This window comes from Gobius niger, assembly GCF_951799975.1.
Source record: "Gobius niger genome assembly, chromosome: 3".
In the NCBI taxonomy this organism is placed as follows: Eukaryota; Metazoa; Chordata; class Actinopteri; order Gobiiformes; family Gobiidae; genus Gobius; species Gobius niger.
Window position 1 is genome coordinate 27,099,994 of NC_136854.1, and position 18,412 is coordinate 27,118,405.

At 40.1% G+C, this 18,412-nt stretch overlaps 1 protein-coding gene across 1 annotated transcript; it reads left to right on the plus strand.

Annotated features, from left to right (window-relative positions):
• The first annotated feature begins 763 nt into the window (after nucleotides 1-763).
• On the plus strand, nucleotides 764-17,822 carry LOC306961231 (adhesion G protein-coupled receptor E5-like). Its single transcript, XM_079553890.1, has 17 exons — nucleotides 764-959; nucleotides 4,838-4,912; nucleotides 5,095-5,241; nucleotides 5,316-5,453; nucleotides 6,618-6,770; nucleotides 8,244-8,278; nucleotides 8,826-8,948; nucleotides 9,032-9,188; nucleotides 10,633-10,752; nucleotides 10,843-11,042; nucleotides 11,212-11,382; nucleotides 12,917-13,111; nucleotides 13,978-14,195; nucleotides 14,476-14,634; nucleotides 15,800-15,971; nucleotides 16,982-17,092; nucleotides 17,168-17,822. Exons 1-17 carry the CDS (start codon nucleotides 929-931, stop codon nucleotides 17,207-17,209), a joined length of 2,247 nt encoding a protein of 748 aa, XP_079410016.1. The 5' UTR covers nucleotides 764-928; the 3' UTR covers nucleotides 17,210-17,822.
• Nucleotides 17,823-18,412: the final 590 nt, after the last annotated feature.

Consider the following 18,412-nt stretch of genomic DNA (forward strand, 5'->3'; position numbering starts at 1 on the left):
TCCCGAGAAGCTTTAAGATTTGGGTAAAGCCGAACTGAAGAAAATCTGCTTGGTTCAGGAATCTGTAACTAATAGCAACCATCATAATAACACACGATACTTTCGTTTTACATAAGCTGCTGGAGTGAAATACTTCTTTCTTCCTTCTTTTTTGAAACAGAAGTCAGCATACTTCTCCACATTGTTGCCATTGGGTGGGATTGAACAAATGCACTTGAATCGGGTGAAAGGGCTGAAGACTAGAAGAAGCACGACTTAATGTATTGCTGGAGTTGGGGCAGACTTGGAACGGATATGGTTACTTACTGGCAACGCTCAAGCGCACCGGCAGCTGTTTAGATGATCTGTTAGTCATCAGGACACCCCTCCTCTCCCTCTCCCTCTCTCTCTCTGTCCCCCTCCCAAACTTTGCTGCTCCCCTTTAGTGTCTCTCATGAGAGCTGGTTGAATAGCTCCTGAAATAGAGCCCACTGAAGCGAGGAGGGAAATCTCCACTGAAAGCTTTGGACAAGGAGGGGGTTGTTGAGAGAGAGACGGCCTGTGACGCCAGCCAGCAGTGTTCTGTGGAAATGCAAGAGGGGGGGGGGAAAAAAGGGGGCTGTGGGGATGACAAAAAAAATTGCAACAGGCAGAGAAGGCCATCGCGATAAGTGAGAGAGAAGACAGAGAAAGGAGTGTGTGAGTTGCTGAAGGGACGAGCGAGGGAGGGGGAGGAGAGCGAGAGGCGTGCACCGTGAGAGGCAAGTAAGGGCGCTTTGGCAAAGGGAAAGTTCACTCTGGATTTACCGCGCCATACATTCAGTGGAGATACCCCTTTTACGCCTTTCTAGTCATCAATTTTGAAAACTGTATGATTTTTTAACTTACCTCGGAAACAATCCTCTTCTCAAGGATTCGAGCTTGATTCTTGAGCAGCACTTTTCTCGCCATGGAGTGTGGGAAGGAGTTGCTTCTACTTGGTAAGTTTTCTTTTAACATCAGTTCGTCAGTCTCCAGAGAAAATGTAACAACAGCGAATAGAGGTTTGGACGTTTCAGGGCCACGTGTCTTCACAGTTTGCGCTCAGCTATGGAGTGAATGTCTGAAGTAGATGTGACCGCCGGACTCAGTGCAGAAGTCGGAGTAATAACAATAAGCGGTGTTGTGCTGTCATAATGATGCGTGGACATTGGTCAGAGTGGTGACAAGTCAAACGTGCTGCAGTGACCGCTAAAACGCTATTGTTGTCTTGTATGTGGGCAGAAGAGTATACAACACACACACCACCACTGAAGGAAAAAAGAAACTTGTGAAAGAAGCTGTTCAGCCTGGAGCTGGCTGGTTAATGAGCAACTTAAAGTCTAATTAACTCGGAGGGATGGAACAGAGGCGTTGTTGTGACAGGGGAAAGCAGAGTTTACCTGTTTTGTACTGAATATACATTATGGGCAGAGTCGATGCACTTGCCCATGAATTAAACTGGGGTTTTGACTCCAGTGTTAATTTTCTCGACTAAAATATTTAGTCTTAATTTTAGTCAAAGTGATATTTTTGACTACTAAAATTGGACTAAAACTAAATTAAAAGTTTTTCATGAGACTAAAACTATGACTAAAATGTCCAGATATTTTCGTCGACTAAAATAAGACTAAATAAAAATGAAAGGGAGAGACTAAAATCATCCAAACTTCTATTCATAGTCTGAAAGAGCCTCAGATCATGTAAATTCTCTGCCAAAGGATCAGCTCTGAGCTTTGTTCATGTGGAGCAGCTCCATGAAGCAGAAGAGCTTTATTAAATATGATTATAATGAATATTATAAAAATAAAGCCGACTAAATTAGTCTTAAATTTAGTCGACTAAATTGACATGCAATTTTAGTCGACTAAAACTAGACTAAAATTGAAAAGATTTTTTTGACTAAATCTCGACTAAAATTAAATTACGTTTTAGTCACAAGACTAAGACTAAAACTAAATTAAAATATGTTGTCAAAATTAACACTGTTTGACTCCAAACAACTTGTCCGTCATTAGAAAAGTTGTTTGATTTTTCATTGATTGATTCATTTAAAATGATGAAGTCTATATATGAAGGCTATAAAGGATATACAGTATTTTGTATGGGTATGGTTTGTAAAGTATAGAAGAAGCATTCAGGTATCCACTTAATTTTGAAGGATTTTTTGTTGAAAATACTAGGTCTACATTTGAGTAAACCTATGGGCAGAGTTTGGGTAAGAGGTGTTGTAAACAAAATGACTGTATGAGGTCTAAAAAGACAACTGCAAAGCTTCCTCCTTTACACAAGACCTCATAGGGGTAAGACAGAAAATGGTCTCCTCTGTCTGTTCTGTCTGATAAACTGTGATATTTTAATATATCTGGGGGAAAAAGCAGGCGCAGTGACATTTCACTTACTATACGTAGGCCTATCGAATATAAAATAAAAGTGACTTCAATGCATTTCTTTTTTGTATCAGCAAAACATGTAACCATGGAAACGGCTAGTTAATCAAATACACAAAGTGTTTTCCAAGAGAATAAGTGATATTAATTTTCATTCATGTTTCAATGTATTTTTAGTCACCGGGCTATAATTTATTAATAATTAAATTACAGTTTAGGGAGTGTACTAGTCTGAAATGGGAACATAAGTTCTATCTAATTGAAGAAATGGAGCATGACGGGAAGTGCCACAAAATTGAGCAGAAAAGGAAAAAAAAAAAGAATTTAAAAAAAAGGCAGAATTTAAAACAACACCAACAAAACGTGACTTTTGATAACGCAGTGTGAATTCAGTATTGCTCAAGCCAGGTCATTCATACTTGGGTACATGTCATAGTAACTTCTCTTTTTCTCTTTGGTCCAAAAGGACAACAGGAAGAACAGACAAAAAAAAGGCTTGCACGACTTTGGCACTCAATATGGTCAATGAAAGTCAGCTGAGCCTGGTATGAAGTCTCTGTCAGTATTTTGAGGTTTTCAGTTGTAAAGTCAGCACTGGTCACACTGTCTCGCGGCTGTCTGTGGTCATCATTACATGGAAGACACAACAGAGGGCTCTATTGTGGTCCAAGCAGGGACACACTCAGACTTGAACGCTGTTTATCTCACACTATAAGGGGCTGTGTGTGTGTACCCCTATAGTGACATTAGTAGACTCAGAGTGTATACGCCATGTTCGGGGAATTTAGCATGTGGAAAGAAAACTAAATGTTTTTAGAGGAAAAACCTGCATTATGCAATGTTTATGTTTTCCGTGACAGAGAGTAATGCAGAACTTAAAAAGAAAAGTTTTATTTTCTCCATGGGTCATAGTTCAGAGAAGTCCACAAAGTCTCTTCTGGCTGAGATTGAAGTGATTCTAATTCTAAAGGACCTAGTAGATCAGGATAGGCATTAGGGGAACTCGTTTAAACATGGGCCAACGGGGTCTGAGTCTTCCCCAAGGAGGTTTTGGAAGGAATTGATTGGCTGCTTAAACAGGTTTTCATATCTGTTGTGTGCATTATAGTTTGTAAATTATCGGAGCCAATGCAAATATGTTGGTGTGCCAGATTAGGGCCTGACATTGTCTACCCCGTCATACTGTAGGTCGTAGATAATTTTAATTGGGATCTACAGCTTGAGTAGGCGGAATTAATACTAAATATTTGCTGAATTAGATTATCTTTATAGCTGCAACCTTTAAAAAAAAAATCATAACAAGAACAAAGCTTTCTGATGCTGGTCAAAGTCTAGATCAGAGGGCTTCAAGAGGGGCGTGTTCTTAAATAAACAACCTGGTAGTGACGTTAACGTCGATCTTATGCTGTGGTGACCTAGAAATAGTAAAATTTTGGTTATAATAGGTCTTTTACCTCTTTATTAATTTAAGGACCAACGGAAAACTGTCTCCCACTGATGTCTGTGTAGGCTCTCGGTCATGCAGGAGTTGTCCATCTTCAATTCAATTCAACTTGAGGCTAGAGGTCCAAAGAGACAGAGGGACACAGTATAACAAACAATAACAACATTTTTTAAAATGACAGTCATGGCACTACAGGTGACATCAACCAGTGAACCATTGTATTCAGCGGGCATATGAAACAGTACATATTATATTGTTTATTCCAGCAGTGACAAACATCTCACTCACACTGGACCATCTCGGCCTCCAGAGATGCACAGGCAGAGCGTTGTAGTGGACCAATCGAAGCAACAAACATTTTTGCAAACGCTAACTGCGGAATAGTGCCACTTAAACAGTATTTACAGCTAAGTTTGAGTCAAAAGAAATAATCTCCATTGTGGAATTGGATGTACAATATCCCTTTCTCCATTTGTCTTTTCTGTTAGTGTAGTATTTACTCTCACGGACAATTAATAAGTAAAAAAACGCAACATGCTACAACACCTGCAGTGGCGCTTATGGCCTCTAGGGGCATGAGTTACTTAGTACTGCTTTAATTTAGGCTATGTATTTTCCTAATTATAGAAGAAACAGAAAGCATAGACTTACCTTTCACACGATGACATACGTATGTCTTCCTGGCTTTATGGCCGCCCCAAGAGAAGCAGTAAAGGGCAGGAACCATCAAAACTATCAGCAGGAAGTTTTCTCTGCTTTAAAAAACAAAAACAAAACAAAAAACAGTAGTAGTAAAAGGACTTTTATTAGGAGTTTTATTCGAGGCAGGACTCAACACTGTAATTGTAAAATGTCAAACACTAAAAATAGGAATTCCTGCATGGACCTCAAAATGTCTTGGTTTTACAATTGTGGTTAGTTTTGGCCTTTATATCTAATTAGGTCTTAAAAGATTATCCCAAAATGGTTTCTTGGAAAACAACTATGCACTGTTTCTGTTTTCTAGGTTTTATGTGGGTGGTGGCAAAAGGCATCACTACATGCCCAAATGGTTTCATCTCACAAGGACGTGACTGCATTGGTAAATAATTTGTAACATTTGAGCAACTTCTGTCTAGAAAGTGTTCAATTGCATATTTTTTTATAACGCAATAAACCAGGACCGGGTTTGGCCAATTTCCTTGTAATTGTAAAGCATCTGTCCTTTTTAAGTAATATGGTCTTGATCCTTTGCTCTGATAAGCCTAATTTGTTTTCCTTTAGACCAGAATGAATGCGCGGACCCTGAAGATCACTGTGGCAAATATGCAAAGTGCTTCAACACCAATGGCAGTTACTACTGTCAATGCTTGGCCGGGTACCAAAATATCAGGGGGAGTGTGAATTTCACCTACGATGGACAGTGCCAAGGCGAGTGATATCCATATAATCTAAACTCATTTGTTTCTGCTGTCTAACCAAACTGGGTTACTATATTTTGTCAGATATTAATGAGTGCACAGACCACGAGAATATGTGTGGACCAGCCTCCCTGTGTTCCAACACCTTTGGGAGTTACAAATGCACCTGTCGCTCTGGATACATGAATGACACCAGTGTTTCGGGACAGGGGAACTGTGTAGGTGAGTGCCTCTGAGCGGTTACCTTTCCATTTCTTTGGCTTTACGATAATATACCTGAACAATACGTCAGTAAGAAGATCCTAGCTGCTGTGGTTGGGTCTTTGGGCAAGACTTTGAATCTATGTTGCACAAGTGTGGGGTGTAGGGATGTTGCCGATGTTTTTAGTGGAGTTGGAAAACAGTAAATACATGTAAAAAAAAAAGAAGAATAAATAGAACTTAAATCAACAGTTCCCAGCAGTGTAAATAGTTGTATGGAATAACTGAATGGACCCAATTAACCAAATCTGAAAGCTTCTTGGAAAAAAGCGTCAAAATAGCGACAAAAACAAGGATGAAAAACGCAACAAAAGCCACAAGAGAGCAGCAAAAAAGTGACAAAAACACAACAAATAAGTGACAAAAAAAAGCGTCAAAGAAGCAACAAAAGAGCAACAAAAACATGCCCAAAAAGCAACAAAAAAGCAACGAACAAAGGCCACATAAAACACACGACTTACGATCAGTTTTGTAGACCTTTCAAATGAGGCGTTACACTGCAATTGTAACGTATGTCAACTTAACTGAGATTTTAACACGTGATTTACCTGCGATGAGTAACAACTTAAGTTTATTGTTTACAAAGTACTACTCCAGAAAGCTTACGTTACAAGCACTCTCACGGCATTGTTTCAAGTTGTCTACATACAAAAGCTATTTGTAGACTTAGATGTCGCTGTAAATGGACTGTCAGCAGCTGTGCCTTTGTTTGCCCCCAGGTTTGCGATTACTTCATCATTTTAAATAGGTAATACTTAAGATCTCTGTACATTACTGGACAAATGACCTCCCTGTCAATGTTGTTGGTTTGATCACAATGATAATAGCTACCTACATCTGCAAAATTCCTCCGTTAAAAGGGTAATAAACCCTGCTGAACAAAGCCCTTTTCATGTGTAATTATACCGTAATAGTTAACCTCTCCTGTAAAAGGTCTGTAAAAATGTTCATGTGCAGAGCGAGAGAGCAAAAGATGTGTCATACTCAGCCCAAAACGGAAAACAGTGCAGATAAAACAGTACTAACAGAAGCCAAATTAAGACCATGCAACTTAACACTCATTTCCACTGATACACATAAGCCACACCATTATGACTTAAAGATATGTTCTTTTATCATTTACAGATATTAACGAATGTGAGAACGATGAACTAACGACAGACCTAATGGCAGACAGCCTCTGTGGAGTGGGGACTTGCAAGAACGTCGATGGGAGTTACTGGTGCAGATGTCCAAAAGGCTACACAAACTATGGGAACGCCAGGACCCCATGCTCAGGTACTGTCCTTTACTCAAGTGCGTTCATTTCCTCTGGCCCTTATGCCGACAGCACACACTGAACTGTGGGACAGTGAGAGCGTGTGAAACTATAATAATAGATAAGGCTTCAAAACGTTTTGAGTTCATATCTAGATGACTTTTGAAATTTAGGGACATTTCAAGGGAATCTGATAATTCTTCATCATTTTTAGATAAGGCGTAAAGGGCATTTTATGTAGCTCAATGGAAAGAGCAGAATGTTATGAAGCACTAAAGTGCTATGGACTAAAATATAAAACTACATTTTCTTAAGTTTAGGTAAAAGTGGAGATACATGACCAAAAATGTAAAAGTAACTTTTTTTACTTAAGTAAAAGTACAAAAGTATGCATTGTAAAATGTACTTTATGTGGTGCGCACTGAATGGGTGCTGCTGCCGGATGCTCTCTCATCGAATGCAATTTCTCCATCTGTGAGATCAATAAAGTATCATCTTATCTTATCTTATCAGTAAAAGTAAAAATATTTTAGAGTGTAATGCAGGATTGTTTTTAAATCATTTGAATCAAACCAGGTCTAAACAAGTAGACCACTAACTCAGGTCAAAACAGGAAGTAAACCAGATCTAAACCCAGATTAAACCCAGGTCACGTCTAAAAACAAGGTCTAAAGGAGTAAACCACTAAACCAAGTCTAAACTGGGACTAAACTAGTTCATCGTAGAGAGGTCACTTTGAAAATAAAATGCTTTTATTTTTAACCCAATTTAAAAATGTAGTGGAGTAGGAAGTACAGATACAGGCTCTAACATGTAGTGAAGCAAAAGTAAAGCAGGTGGAAAAGAGCATTTTGAGCTCACGAGAAGAAGCCTGAACATGCAAGATTACAAACATGAGAAAATACATTGAACAACAAAAGCAGGACATTTTGACTGAGTTATGTCAGTTTGACGTATTGGGCCAATAAATGCACTTGTAGATTATCGTTTTTTGTTCAGTTAGTTTATGTGACTAAATGAGACATGCAAGGCTTTTTCTGACACTTTTGCGATACAGTTGATGCCAAAACATCTTTGCAATAGTTATAATTCATATTATTTAATGTAAAAACTTTTCAAATCAGCTCCAAATCATTAGTAGCTCTGGATTTTTGATAACGGTATAACCCATATCAGTCAATCTGTAATTTCTTTCTCATATTTGGTAATGCTTTTGTTGATCCAACTTTTAGCTAAACCTCCCTAAGAGTTTCACCTCGTGCTTTAAGCGTCTTCACAAAACTGGAGTTCATTTTTTGCCCCGACCCTGAGCGTGCACTTTGTGTTTCCATTGCTGTCAGCTCTGAATTATGCAGAACTAGATACGATCTGTATCTGCCGTATGTACCTCCAGATAAGACTTTTATTGCCATTCACTGATGTTATCTACTGCGCTTGTACCGGACAAGAGCGAAATCTAATGTAATCACAATCACACTTTGTTATTTTTACAGAATTGGACTGTGACAGCTTCATTGCACCAGGAACGGTAAGTCCGGCCTGCACACATATTACACAAGACTGTAGTCGATTAGTGTATTGGTTGTGCACACTACAATTAAGGAATAACTGACCGACTTGGGCTTTCATTACAAAAACATGTTAAAATTGGCCTCAGTGAATAAGCCCACATACTTATAAACTGTAGTGATTGAAATTGAGAAATTGTCTTTGTTTGTTATCCCCATGATAGTTGCTACAAGTAACAGCTCATCTTTTTGGACCCATCAAATATAACATCCATATCACTCAGAATAAGCAGTTAGTGATAACTCGGAGGATTTTTTTCATTGTCTGAACTGCAGACCATGCTCACATCTTACCTTAAGTAAATGAAACGTTTTTCCATGATTAGTGTTTGTCTCTTTCAGTTGGACGACAGGAATAATTAGACTTTTCCATAGAAATATAAATGTTTGCTGTCGGGCTCTAATTGCATCTTTCTGCTCTTTTCCCTTAGAAGCGGTGACGCACTAAACTAAGTGCACCTATTTAGGATTTGTATAATTGAACCTTGCTCTGTTTTGCTTTCGCAGTCTCCCTCTCCGTCACTAAGCGGCCTGGCAGCCATTTTCTCCATGATGAAGACCAGCTGTTTGGCTCTGTCCGCCCCGACTGCCCCTGAGGAGGGGAAGACTGATGGAGAGGCGCTACTGGAGGTTAGAAAAGCACTTACAAAAACACTTTCACAGACGCACAAATTACCTTCAGGTGTTTTACTGTGTGTCTTGTTTTGGAACAGAAACTTTTCACCGCTACCGAGTCCATCCTGTCGCCCGTTCAGCTGCTGGACCGGGGGGAGGATGTGACTGACCTGCTCCATACAGTGGAGGACTCCATCAGGTTCATCGGACCACAGCTGAAACACAACAGCACCCGGATAGAGACCACTGAGACTGGTAGGATGGGAATTATTCAGCTCTAACTCTCGGTTTACAAATTGTGTTCATAAGCATTTTTTCCCACATAATATATATCTATACATAAAAGAATTTTAAGGATTTTGTGCTTTTACAAAAACATCATTAACATGGAATGAAAACAAGTAGCATGAAATGCAGGAAACAAACTGAAGTAGATCATTCTGTAAATTTTAATAAAGTTACAAAAAGTTTAAGCTTTTCAATGAATGAATGAGCTTCATTTTCGCTGATGTTTCAGGAATTTCTGATCCTCCTCTAATTACAAATTACAATAACATTCTGTTTAGGCCGTGAAAGCCTGTAAATGAAGTTTTAGCTGACTTTTTGCACACGATTCTGTGGTGTTTCCGTGGTGTAAATAAAGAGCAGCATTTAAAACCTTTATCATAGAGGGAAGCATATTGACGTTTACACAGCGTTGAGGGCCACAGATCTGTTGTCAATGCAGTGAAACATTCAGCTGGGTGTGTTTAAAGGGGGGGTATTATGCAAAATTTTTCAAGCTTTACATCATGTTATTATGTCATTGCCTCATTAAAAACATGCTTGAAGTGTTGCCTTGGCACATTCACGTATTTTTGAGTAATCTGTAAAAACTCTGACGGCAGCCATTTTAGGGATAGGTTTGCCTGAGTCCTCCTAGGAACGCCCCCACCTCCTGGAGACGCCTCCGAGCTTTCGTCACCAGCCGAGTAACTAACCACTGCTACTCAGCAGAACCCCCTCCCCACTGATGCCACAGACAGCGTGCTATGTGATTGAAAAAAACATACTACCCCCTCTTTAAGAGAGGCTTTAACTTTCCCGCACATTTATTTAGACCTGAATGCTTAATGCAGCTCTGTTTTGGACTTACATAGAAATGGTTCTTAAAGTCACATTTTCTTCGAGCAAAGTTTGACTTACCAGCCATTGTCATAATATTAATAAACTCCGTCCCCTCACTCCTCCCCGTTTTCCATAATAACTACGTTCGAGGGGGAAATCATGGCGGATTTACAGACTCCTCCTATCCAGCTCTGACGGCGCATGTTCCTAAAAAGGGCATATGGGCGGGATCTAATGCTAACGGCCTGTCAATCAAAGTCCGGCCCTCATCAGTACACAAGATTTCTAGAATGTTTCTTACGAAAACCTGTCTGGTCCCTGTAATTGTGCCTAACCCAGCGTTATCACAGGAGGAATATCTAGCTACAGAAAGTCTAGGAAAATTAGAAATCAGGCTTTAAAGTCATTTTTAACGTGTCTAAAGTGCATTGCTTGCTTATGGAAGACTAACTTGTACTGCCGCCCCTATATTGAGGTAATGCATTAATGTCGGCCCCCAGCGCTGTGGTTTTAGGCTAAGGCAGCGCAACCCGCGGCCTTCGGTCAAAACACTGATGTTAGTAGAGAACTAATGTCTGAATTGCTTGGACAGATGCTGAGATCGCAGTGCAGAAGGGAGAAACACGACCGACTGGACCAGTGAGTCTGACTGGTGAAAATGCACGTCTCGACACGGACTGGGACACAGCCTCTGGGACAGGGCCATACCCTGGTAAACTTTTATATTATAGTTCATAAGTGTTATTTTATGTAAAGCATGCGTGAGAAGGTGAAAATAACAGTCTGTGATATATGTTCCCAGGGTTTGCCATGGCTGCGCTGTTGAGCTACAAAAACCTGGACAAATATGTGAAAAAGTCCTTCGATGAGCTCAGAGCGCAAGAAAAAGGCAACGCAGATCCATCGTTTCACATCAACTCTAAAGTTGTATCAGTTGTTGTGTCCAACCCGGCCACTGAAAACCTGAGCCAACCAGTCTACATTACACTCAGACACGTCGAGGTAAATATCTCAGATCCTAAAGCAGCTCTTCATTCGGAACTTTATACTGGAAATCATCAAAGTTAGAAACATCTCATCTGTCTTAATTCTGTTGTGAATAAGATATTTTTTGATTAGTGCAAAGGCATTGTGAATTCAGGTGTTTTGTGTTTTTCCTTCTGTTGATCAGGCCAGTGAGGAGTCTGAGGGGCTGAAGTACATGTGTGTGTACTGGAACGACAGAGGGGCCTGGGCCACAGATGGCTGCAGTCGTCAGGAGGCGTCTAATGCTACACACACGGTCTGCCGCTGCCAACATCTGAGCAGCTTCGCCGTCCTCATGGCGCTGTATCCTATGGAGGTAAGAACCCCCAGAGAGGCATTGATCAAAATAGAGAATATTGGATGAAAGATTTTTATTCACAACACCACTTAAAGGTTGTTCATTAAGCAGATGGCAAAAATCAATAATTCTAACTCTTCTCATACAAATCTATTTTCTATGTTTGAGTCGGCTCTCAGTTTCGTTCTCTCGCTCTTGTCTTCAGGTGTTAGACTTGACTATAGGGATCAGAAGCTTCTGAAGATTGTGAGTCCAAAACAGAAGTAAACCAGCCTAAACAAAACAGAAAATGAGTTAGTAATACGTAATTATTATAGCACTATCAAAGAAACTATAATTACTAAGTATAAACAGATGTTTTTAATCTCGATGGCAATTCCTTCTGTATTGTTTGGCCAGGCCACACACTCCTCGCTAACATCTATGTCCAGTTTTCATCTTAAAACTCCTAAAAGCGCTTTGGTTTTGTGGTCTGGACTGCCATCGCTGGTGCGGCTCCAAACCTAAACCATTTTCCAACAGAGGCGAGCATCTGTTCCCCATGAAGCGCTCCCTATAAATCCATTCATCTGCACTGCGTTGCCCAAACAGTAAACAGACAACAGACAAGCACAGCAGTGAACCAAAGGGAAGACGGAGTGTGTGAGGAAAGCTGCGCCATGTCTGAACTTAAGCAGCAGACTAATAGACTTTAAGATACTGTATTATTGCTTTCAGCCTTAATTGTTTTTATACAGAACTGTTTTATGATTTTGCAAAGGGACAATCGTACTTATTGTATCCTAACCATTGGCTGTGGAACAGTTGGAGCATTAACACACAAACGCATGACGATTGATGAGAAGATGAATCAATATTTCAATGTTGCTCTCAATTACAAGGACATTAAGCCTTTCAGCACCATTGTATAATCTTGGATCTTCAAGTCATGTGGTCTTTTTTGACGCATAGGATCCCCCAACCTCGTGCCCTCGACTTACAAAACCTGGGCCCTAAGTTACTCTGGCCGACATAATCACCCCTTCTTTCTCCACTTCTCTCACCCCTCTCTTTCTTCTCCCTCATGTCACTTCCAGGGCACCATCAGCGTCGGAAAATGTAATTGAATGTCTGTTTACCCTCTTTCACGCTACTCTGTCGAAATATAGAAAAGGAATGTTCCTTTTTGCTTTTTGCGCTGTTAGTCAAGGCAGCCTGCTTCCATTTAATGCCTCCGAGGTGGAACAAACCTGACCATTTTCTTCTGTAAGAGTGGAGACAGCTGCGCATTACTTTCAAGTCCAGTAGCATTGTGAATATAATATATGTAATATTTAGCTTTTATTTAGCTTTGATTCAAACACTGAATGCGACGAATGCCCACAGCCCTACAATGTGATCAGCAGCATTGAAAAAATTATCCAGTCTCTATGAAACATTTCCTGTCACCAACGCATTGCCCATTGGCATGTTGTATCTCCTTGTCTTGCTCGAGAAATAAATCTGTTCACTTTCTTTTAATCTATTTTGCAGTTCTGAAAGATCCTGAATGTTCTTGTTTTTGTTTTCTCAGCACACCTTTGGGCTCCAGTTAGTGACTAGGATTTGCCTGGTCATCTCCCTGCTGTGTCTGGTCATGAGCATCTTCACCTTCGCCTTCTGTCACTCCATCAAAGGGACGCGCACCACGATCCACCTCCACCTCTGCATCTGCCTCTTCGTGGCCGACCTGGTCTTTCTCGCTGGCATATCGCAGACTAAACCAGTGGTATGTTTACACAAGGGCGGACGTCATCACTCTGTTAGCAGCTAAAATAAACACTACGGACTTCTCACCAGCCAGCCATAAAACATGTGCTATTTGACAAAGATAATACACAGGCTCCCCTCCTCACCTCAGGACAAAAGACAGAGTTACCTTTTATTACTCATTACGCAAAAGGACATCAGCTCTAATGATATGTTTTCCCAGTTTTAAATACTTCACTTAATATTTGGCTTTTTGTGGTTCCTCTTCCGTTTCCTTTTCCTCTTAACCTCTTAAATCCGTCTCCTTTGTATCCGCTTCCGTTAAGCAGCACAAACAAGGCGACTGACCCTATTATCAGACATGAACTTCACATAGACAGGTGAATGAACTCTGTGTTTAATTATTAACCCTTTATAGGCTGGAAATTATATCCAAACATGTAATTTGTTTAGTAATTTCCTCGACAATTATCTGATAAACGCTATCATGAATAAATCCACTCAAATGCTGATTCAGGCTTTATGTTTACTCTGTCAGAATACTACAAACCAATGCAACAGATGTATTTTCTCCACATGCAAGAATGCAATCATGATATAGGGTGAGGCAGAGTAGTTTTCCTCCAGCCACAATGAAAAGAAACTAATAAGGAGAAAGGTACAAGTACACTTAAGACGTTTTTCTCAAGTGTAGTATTGTTACTGCATAATTTCCTCAGTACACAGCAAGTTAAACGTCGTTTGTATCTATTACCCAATCAAAAAGTAAACTGCAACAACCAGTATGAAGTTTTTGTTTGTTACCTTTTGCCCCTTTGTCTATGTCCTGAAGTAAAATTTACTTTAAACGTAACACAAGCCCTTTTTGTTTTCCCATGTTTTCAGGGCGGCTGCCGGTTCGTTGCTGCCCTGTTGCATTACTCCTTCCTGGGGGTCTTCACCTGGATGCTCTTGGAGGGGGTGCAGCTGTACCGGATGGTGGTCCTGGTTTTTAACGCCACAATGCGACCTCTTTACCTCTACATGTTTGGTTATGGGGCGCCCCTCGGCATTGTCATAATCTCTGCCATAATCAGACCCACGGGATACGGCACAGAGCAGTAGTAAGTTTGCACATTTGCTTACAGTTACCAACAAGAGGGGGAATCTACTTATTGGGGGGTAAAATCTACTTTCACACATAAGAAGAAATTCATTTTTCTGGAAAGAAAAGTTTTCCTTTGATGCAGATATTGCATTTTTGCAGTGCTGCCCTTTGTGTTCAGTAGCAATTGTTGTGTGGTTGTTTTATCTGTTACACCATCACATAAGCCTGCAGTTATCTCCGTGCTGATGTAAAGTAAATGCAGTGAAAACGCATGTGTTTCTGCTCTCACTCTGCAGCTGCTGGCTTTCTCTGAAAGACGGCCTCATCTGGAGCTTCTTCGGCCCCGTGTGCGTCATAATCGTCATGAACGTCTTATTCTTCATCATCACGGTGTGGAAACTGGCTCTGAAGTTCGCCAGTCTGAATCCAGACCTGTCCAAACTGCATAAAATCAGGTGAGTGCAGAGGTTCATATCCAGACAGACTCGTAGCTTTTAATCACACTCGTCAAACTCACACTGTGAGATCAGGCAAGTCTGTTAGTGGCAGCTTTGGGAATTGGAAAATGCACAAATGGAAAGAAACTGGAGTGAAATCCTTGGAATGTTTTCTTTGCAAGGACTCATTTAATTCCCAATGCCATCCATCGACGCAGCTCTTTGCTTTTAAAGTCAAATTCAGCTTTGGTCAGAGGTTTGTTGGAGACCCATAATCAGCGATCATTAACACCCAATTCATTTCAGTTTTAGTGTCTCAAAAAGGCTTAGAATTATGTCAAGGATGATTTCAAAAATATTACATAAGATAAGTACAAATAAATCTTTTTAAAGCTTTGAAAAGTTCTTGATTGATTATAACATACACAAAGCCCATGTCTATATCATTCTGACCTTAAGATTAAAAATATGGCAACTTTTCAATTCATAACGAATCGGGTAAATACTGATTAAATTAGTGTGATCAATGGTCATGAGTTGTCACACACTGGATTAGCCTCCATCGTTTATGTATTTGTCATTGACTATGGGAAAAACAAAGGTAAATTTTGCTTCTGAAATGGGAGCGGGTTTCGTGGTGAGCAGGCAGGACTGTTTAGCTCCTTGGAAAAGTCTTCCTCCTGCAGGGAAGTGGTTAGTGTCCTTGCCTTTCATGTGCCTTGTCAGAAATTACTAGATGCCAGAGCCAAAATAAACCTATGCCTCTCTATTGCTAACACTAAAATGTGTGGTTTGCTGACTAAAATCACTAAAACAATGCAACAGTCTCAGATCCATTTTGATATCAGTTTAACTAGACCTTGAATGAATGGGACTCAGTTTGTGGCCTATGACTCATGTTGTGGTCCGGGAATTACAGCTGCTTTTAGTGAAGAAAAGGCAGGAAACAAGGAGTGAGAAAAGTGTTACACAAAATACTATCCCTGAAACTATAAATTAGATCGGTGCAGGGCCGAGGTGATTCACTGCCACTGCGCATCCCTCCCTTTTTCTTTTCTTGTATCTTATCTGTATTTACTTTACAAGTTTTCAGGGAGAATTTCCATACGCTGAGTCATAGTAAACGTCTGGAGTTTTGTTAATATTTTCTTGATGCTTATCTGCCCCCTCCTCTTTTCTGCAGAGCATTCACAGTAACAGCCATAGCCCAGATGTGCATACTGGGCCTCATGTGGGTGTTCGGGGCCTTCCTGTTCGAAGGGGCCGCAAACTCGGCGCTGGCCTATATCTTCACTATCCTCAACAGCCTGCAGGGGGCGCTGGTTTTTGTCATGCATTGCCTACTTTCAAAACAGGTAAGATGTTAGCCAGGCTGGGCTTTTGTGGGAAAAAACACAGTTGCTGGAATGAACTTGGCTGCGTTGCTGTTCGACTTAGTGTGTGAGGCGTCTCTATGGGAGTCAGTTTCATCATTTTAAAGATAAAGAGCAAAACCTCAAGTAGTATTTACGTGTAGTTACACAAGTACATACTTAATGACGTTGCCAAAAACTATTTTTTTTATTGCCAGAAGCCACAAATACTAATGTAACCTCAAAGAAACAAATTACTACTTGGGAGGAAGTGGACTCGCCACAGATTCATTCCACATATTTTACTAACACCACATCTCTCATTTAGATATCAGACTTGGGGCCCTAATACTGTAATACAGGATATTTCAAATGGTAAATTAGGAGCAACCTGCCCACAAATGGCTAAATACTATTTTCCAGCTTGTCCTTGCTCTTAAGCCTGATCCCCTTTTAATATATTAGAATAGCATTAGCATATACTTTATCGTATCGGGCCCTCTGAATCATTCTACGTGTATATATATGTGGTGTGTGGGCTGCAACACTTCCGTGAATCTACCTCAAGAGTTACATTGTGGCTACATTTCTTACCACCACAGAGAGTAGAGAGAGAAAGAAAAGGGAGTGGTCGCTTTTTAATCTTGTTCAATTGTCATATACAAACATGAGCCCTTATTACTGCTTTTTTCATATTTTACTATTTTTTTCCAATTTGCCTAATCCTAAAAAAAAAGTGACATGGAGACATCATTTTCCTTGTTGAGCTGTAATTTGGATCAAGCTAATATCAGAAGCTCCAAATAAGCTCATATAAGCAGTCCCTGACCTAATACAGATGAATTTAAACCAGGATGATGGAGCAGCAATATTACTTTTACTGTAAAAGACCTTTCATATTAATATGTTGAGCTGTTTTAGAAGAAGCCATTTGTTGCACTCTGCTTGTAATTTGCTCTGAGCTTCTTTATGGAAACTCCCATCAAATATTGCTGTGTTGGCGCCCTCTGCAGGTACGAGATGAGTATGCACATTTCTTCTCCTGCATCTGCACACCAGAGAAGAAGAGGTACTCCGACTTACTCAGCAGCACAAACCCCTCCAGCAGCCAGTCACAGTCACAGGTCAGTATAATACAGACAGTGTCATTATGTCAGTGTTGTATGTCATATATCTCACACTTGTGTATGTTTCTATAGGGCTCTCGGAGCGGGCAGAACACAGGAGAGTCACAAATCTGAGAGACTCCTTAAACAAGTTTTTACTCGTAGCTTCCTTTATTATTTAAGCATTGCTATAATGCAGCGAGTCCTGAACTGGATTTGGGATGTGTTTAATGTTTAATATGAACCCAGGCCTAAAGAAGATTGGTGTTTAACATGAGCATTGTTTTTATTCTGACACCTTTAAAGTATGGTATTTGACAAATAGGTTGCTTGGTAGAAAAGGACTTTATGTTGCCTGTAGTTGCAGACATAAGTGAATATTGAATGTTTGCATGATAAACATAATGCAAATGTCCTTAACCTTGAGAATCCAAATAATGGTAACGACTACAGAATGTTCCTAGAATGTGATAGATGTTCATGGTGGACGTTCTACATAATAAACATAAGCTGTACTGTATTACAGGGAGAAAAGAAATATATATTTATTTTACACAAAGCCTTAACTGTTGTAGTTGTTTTTGGTATTATTATATGGATTCTCTTTAAACATGGGAAACTATAAGCAAAGTTTTAAACAACAAAATAAGTGGTTTGTTTGTCACTTATGGCTCTACCACTGAAGTAAATGTATTGTAGGTGTTACTGCTGAGCTTTGCTTGATTCACAAGAATCTGTGATGCTAAAACGAAAACAAACCCAGTCTATTGTAGACGGAATGATCTTAAGATGTCATCTGTTCTGGATTGTTTTCACGTCTCTCCTAAGAAGCTTGTTCAGCGGCAAATGCCTCTGTTGCAGTCGTTCTCAAACTTTTCACACCAAGAATCACCTAAAGAAATATTTGACCTTTCCACCGCTTCCAGGCCTAGATCACGGTCAACTCGAGACTGTTCTGGGTCTGAAAAGGGTCTAAAACAGACCCATTGTGAAGTAATAAAACTAGATATAATCTATGTCTAAACCAGAAGAAACACCTTATTTAGACACATAATTATTGCATAAATCATCTGTTATTATTATTCATAAAGTCTATAATAGCACATGACCCTGAGTATCTGAAGAAGCCCACCAGTGGCACACACTGCTTTATGCACAGTGTGTATCAGATCAGCATCACTCTGTTTACCCTGCCCTGGATCAGTATGACCAGCCTGCAGCTAAAAGATTATTAGGTGAGGCAACAACCTAGTAAAGATGACTGCATTAGAACATTTGCGATGGATAACTCCTGTGGAACAGAGAGCTTCAGCTTGCACAAAAAACCCAGTCTAGGGG